Below are 5,490 nucleotides of genomic sequence, written 5' to 3'. Positions count from 1 at the left end.
GGTGGGCCACAGTCCATGGGGTCACAAAGAATGATCAGATTGGTGAGTTTTCTGTGATTGTGGTTTTCAGTCTGTCTGCCCTCTGATGGAGAAGGGTAAGAGGCTTATGGAAACTTCCTGATGGGAGAGACTGACTGAGGGGGAAACTGGGTCTTGTTCTGATAGGCAGGACCATGCTCAGTAAATCTTTAATCCAATTTTCTGTTGATGGTTGGGGCTGTGTTCTCTCCCTGTTATTACCTGGGGCCAAACTATGATGGAGGTAATAAAGATAATGGTGACCTCCTTCAAAGGGTCCCATCCACACACTGCTACACTCAGTGCCCCCAACCCTGAAGCAGGGCACCGCCACCCCATGCCTCCACCAGAGACTCCTGGACACTCAAGGACAAGTCTGGGTCAGTCTCTTGTGGGGTCACTGCTCCTTTCTGTTGGGTCCTGGCATGCACAAAGTTCTGTTTGTGCCCTCCAAGAGTCTATTTCCCCAGTCCTGTGTAAGTTCTGGCAGCTTTATGTTGGGGCTATAAGTGACCTTCTCCAAGAGAGTTTATGCCATACCCAAGTCTGCTAAACTCAGCCATACCCAAGTCTGTTGCACCCAGAGCCCCTGCCCCTGCGGCAGTCCACTGCTGACCTGTATCTCCACAAGAGACTCTCAAACACAGCTCTGTCCCAGTCTCCATGGGAACTCTGGCTGCTTGTGCACACAAGGTTTGTTTGAGCCCTCTGAGCCTCTCTGACAGGTATATTGCAAAGGAACCTGGAATGTTAGGTCTATGAAGCAAGGCACATTGGAAGTGATCAAACAGGAGAAGATGGCAAGAGTGAACATCAATATTTTAGGAATCAACAAACCAAAATGGACTGTAATGGGTGAATTAAACTCAGATGATCATTATATCTACTACTGTGGACAAGAATCCCTTAGAAGAATCAGAGTAGTCATCATAGTCAACAAAAGAGTCCACAATGCAGTATTTGGATGCAGTCTCAACAATGAAAGAATGATCTCTGTTCGTTTCCAATGCAAACCATTCAATATCAAAGTAATTCAAGTCTATGGCCCAACCAGTAATGCTGAAGAAGCTGAAGTTGAATGGTTTTATGAAGACCTACAAGACCTTCTAGAACCAGCACCCAAAAAAGATGTGTTTTTCATTATGGGGACTGGAATGCAAAAGTGGGAAGTCAAGAAATACCTGGAGTAACAGGAAAATTTGGCCTTGAAGTACAGAATGAAGCAGGGCAAAGGCTAACAGTTTTTCCAGGAGAACGCACTGGTTATAGCAAACACCCTCTTCCAACAACACAAGAGAAGACACTACACATGGACATCACCAGATGGTCAACACCGAAATCAGATTGATTATGTTCTTTGCAGCCAAAGATGGAGAAGCTCTATATAGTCAGCAAAAACAAGACTGGGAGCTGACTGTGGCTCAGATCATGAACTCCTTATTGCCAAATTCAGACTTAAATTGAAGAAAGTAGGGAAAACCACTAGACCATTCAGGTATGACCTTAATTGAATACATTGTGATTATACAGTGGAAGTGAGAAATTGATTCAAGGGATTAGAATGATAAAGTGCCTGAATAACTGTGGATGGAAGTTTGTGACATTGTACAGGAGGCAAGGATCAAGACCATCCCCAAGAAAAAGAAATGCAAAAATGCAAAATGGTTGTCTGAGGAGGGCTTACAAATAGCTGTGAAAAGAATAGAAGTGAAAGGCAAAGGAGAAAAGGAAAGATATACTCATTTATTCCTCAGTGATCAATGCAAAGAAATAGAGGAAAAGAATAGAATGGGAAAGACTAGAGATATCTTCAAGAAAATCTGAGATATCAAGAGAACATTTCATGCAAAGGTGGGCCCAATAAAGGACAGAAATGGCATGGACCTAACAGACGCAGAAGATATGAAGAAGAGATGGCAAGAATACACAGAAGAACTATACAAAAAACATCTTCATGAACCAGATAATCACGATGGTGTGATCACTCACCTAGAGTCAGACATCCTGGAATTCAAAGTCAAGTGGGCCTTAGAAAGCATCATGATGAACAAAGCTAGTGGGGGTGATGTAATCCAGTTGAGCTATTTCAAATCTTAAAAGATGATGCTGTGAAAGTGCTTCACTCAATATATTTTCTTCAATTATATAAATGGATTCATTTGAATCTCAGTGGAGAAGAGGCACAGACTATTAAAAACTTGAATAATAAGCCTATAGTTTTTCAAAACTACATGAAGAAGACACATAATAAAATCAAGATTCTGATAAAATACATATACGGTTGTAGTAAAACTTGTAAATGTACAGTTGCAATGGCAACTGGTACTAATACAGATTTGGTTAATATCTAGTAAGTATATAAGAGAATCAAAACAAACAAAAAAAGGCGAGGGGGGAGAAATTCGTGCTGAACTTAAACTTTTGTGTGGAGGCACTAAACATTAGTGGACAAAGCAATACTCAGGAAAAGAAAGTGTTGTCAGTGTTCAATTAAAAATAAATATTTTCCAATATACATGATTTCAACTTATCAGTCCTTCATGAAAAAATAATTAGAAGACTAAGCAAAATAATCAGTGATGGTATAAACAGCAGCAGAATTCTGGTGAGCAGAAGATCTATTTAAACCTCAGATTAAAGATAAAACACCTGAAGAATTTATGGTAATGAAACACAATAGACATGCTTCAATGGAAATATGGAAATAAGATAACTTTTTAGAGTAGACTGGTGAAATTAAACAGTGAGATACCACTACATGCTTACTAAAATGGTCAAATAGAAAAATCTGACAAAATCAACTACTGGCAAAGATGAGGAACAGGAACTCTCATTCGTTGTTAGTGGGATTGCAAAATGGTAGAGTCACTTTGGAAGCAATTTCTTACAGAGCTAAACATTGTCATACCACATGATCTAACAGTTATGCTCCTAGAGAGTTCAACAATTGATTTGATAGCTAATGCCCACATAAAAACATGCACATGAATTTTATAACAGCTTAGTTTATATTCTCTCTCACACACACACACACACAAATTGGAAGCAACCAAAGTGTCCTTTGGCCTTCCCTAGTGGCTTAGATGGTAAAGTGTCTGCCTACAATGTGGGAGTCCTGGGTTTGATCCCTGGGTCGGGAAGATCCTCTGGAGAAGGAAATGGCAACCCACTCCAGTACTCTTGCCTGGAAAATCCCATAGATGGAGGAGTGGGGTAGGCTATAGTCCATGGGGTTGCAAAGAGTCAGACACGACTGAGTGACTTCACTTACTTAGAGTGCCCTTTAATATATGACTGGATAAACAAACTACGGTACATCAACATAACAGAATATTACTCAAGAATGAAAAGAAATGAGCTATCAAATCACAAACAGAGATGGATGAAACCAAAATGAATGTTATTAAGTAAAATAAGCTCATCTGTAAAAGGTTATACACTGCATGCTGCCGATTATATGACATTCTGGAAAAGGTAAAACTGTAGAGCGAATAAAAAATATCAGAGGCTTTTTTTCTCTTGCTTCAGAATAGTTTTATTATTTTGTATAAGGTATGTCAACGCTCTACAATTCTTCACCTACTTTGATGCACAAATCCACTCAATTGGATTCTTCATTGCCCCAGAGCTCATATACTGTAATGTTGTTGTGTGCATCTACAGAAACGTCGACATTGGAAGGATTGAGGTAACTCCCATTTGCCGTGGTGAGTTTCAGATTCTGCATACTGGACACAAATTTTACAAGGTCCATCATGAGCAGGATTAAGGTTTGGAACATGTAGTCTTTGTTGGGAGATGCCTTTTCCTTTTTCCTTCTGGGAGAGCAAAATGAAGTGCCCTGATGGGCAGGAGAATTCTGCACATTACTGTAGCCACTTTCTCCTGCCAACTTCACTGTCAGGTACATCAGCACAGTGAGAAAAATCCAGAACAACGTGATCTCAAGCCAGTTTTGGGCATGCTCTGGTAGATTCTGCCAAATAAAAAAGCACCCTCTGCACAGAACCTTCCCCTGGAGTTCTTCGGCTTTCTCTCTTAGAGAAGTAAAAATTAAGGCAGAAACATAGGTAACACCCGTGGATAAGCACAGGAACCATTTGAGGGACCACATGGTGAGCTGAGAGGAAAAGGCCCTTGGTGCTCTGGTCTGCCCAGGCACTTGGAGACTGAGGACCAGCCAGGGCTGAGCCCTTGCTGATGTCACAGAGGGCCCCGCCCCAGCCAGAACCCATGTGGCCATTGTGACGACTTCAGGACACAGGATAAGGAGGCTTGCAGAGGTCAACTGGGAGTAGGGCTTAAAGAGAAATGGCAACATTTCCAGCGGGCAATTGAAAAAGAGGTGGGGAATGACAGGATGCTATCTCCTTGCCTGTGTATTCTTTCTGAACCTGGTGTTCTACTGGGAGGGTGAGTTCATCTTCTATTTTTATTTTTCCATTTGTTAAATCCAGACACTGGGTGAGCAGAGCAGACTCGTGGGCATGTGCCCCTGTGGAGCAGAGCGCCAAGTGGGAAAGAAAGATAGTAAATGATAGGCCACCAACTAGGAGCCACTGATGTGTTTTCTGTGGCCTACAGTGTTCCTAAAAATGACTGTGCTAAATTGCTAAGTTGTGTTTGGCTTTATGAGACCCCATGGACTATGCCCACGAGGCTCCTCTGTCCCTGGGATTCCCCAGGCAAGAATACTGGAGTGGGTTGCCATTTCCTTCTCTCCAGGCATAGAGGATGTTTTAGAGCAGTGGAACTTTTCTGTATGATGTTATGGTAAATACATGACACTGCATATTTGTCAAAACCTGTAGAATCTTACAGCACCAAAAGTGAATCAATGTATGTATATTAAAAAAAAAACATTTTGACATAAAGAATGGAATACAGAATTTGACTAAACAATCTGATTATATTGCAAATGTATACAACCACCTCACTAAGATCTCCTGACTTAAGTAACTTTGGAAATGAACTGGAGTTTGCAAGACTGAAAGCCAAGATAAAAGCACTTGATCTAGTTGTTAGTGTTCTCTCTCATAGGGTTACAAGTTAACAATCTTGATACTGTTACACATGCATACTTGAATTAACAGTTAAGTAGACGGCACATGAGCATACATACATATGTTTCTTCGTTCTGTTAGCTGAAAGGGTCAAAGAGAAATGATACTCCCAAAATATGAAAGAATCAATGATGTAGAAATAAGCACAGATCTTGGTGCCTAATACTATTTTCCAAGAAAAGAAACCAGGCTTCTTGGAGAAATTACTGATTGTAGGGCTCAGAGAAGAAATATAGAAGAGGAGTGCAGGGGTTCTTATTGTATCAAAAAGGAAGTGCTAAAAAAAAATGCCCTGGAATAATGGGGTTATGTCAAAGAAGACAGGAATGAGCTTCCAATGGCCAAAACTAGAACAGGATGAACAACATAATTAATTAAGTCATCCTTTGGGATTATACCCCACAGTATA

General features: G+C 40.8%; 1 protein-coding gene across 1 annotated transcript; it reads right to left on the bottom strand.

The window, feature by feature from the left end:
- Positions 1 to 3,619: 3,619 nt before the first annotated feature.
- Positions 3,620 to 4,261, bottom strand: LOC138071575 (protein FAM209-like). The gene has a single exon (XM_068963094.1). The coding sequence runs from the start codon at positions 4,259 to 4,261 to the stop codon at positions 3,620 to 3,622; it is 642 nt and encodes a 213-aa protein (XP_068819195.1).
- Positions 4,262 to 5,490: the final 1,229 nt, after the last annotated feature.

This window comes from Capricornis sumatraensis, chromosome X (genome assembly GCF_032405125.1).
Source record: "Capricornis sumatraensis isolate serow.1 chromosome X, serow.2, whole genome shotgun sequence".
NCBI lineage: Eukaryota > Metazoa > Chordata > Mammalia > Artiodactyla > Bovidae > Capricornis > Capricornis sumatraensis.
This window is presented reverse-complemented; position numbering and strand designations above follow the sequence as displayed.

What these genes read in the sequence shown, in the direction of transcription:
- LOC138071575 (XM_068963094.1), bottom strand. Translation starts at nt 4,261, where the DNA reads ATGGCCACATGGGTTCTGGCTGGGGCGGGGCCCTCTGTGACATCAGCA.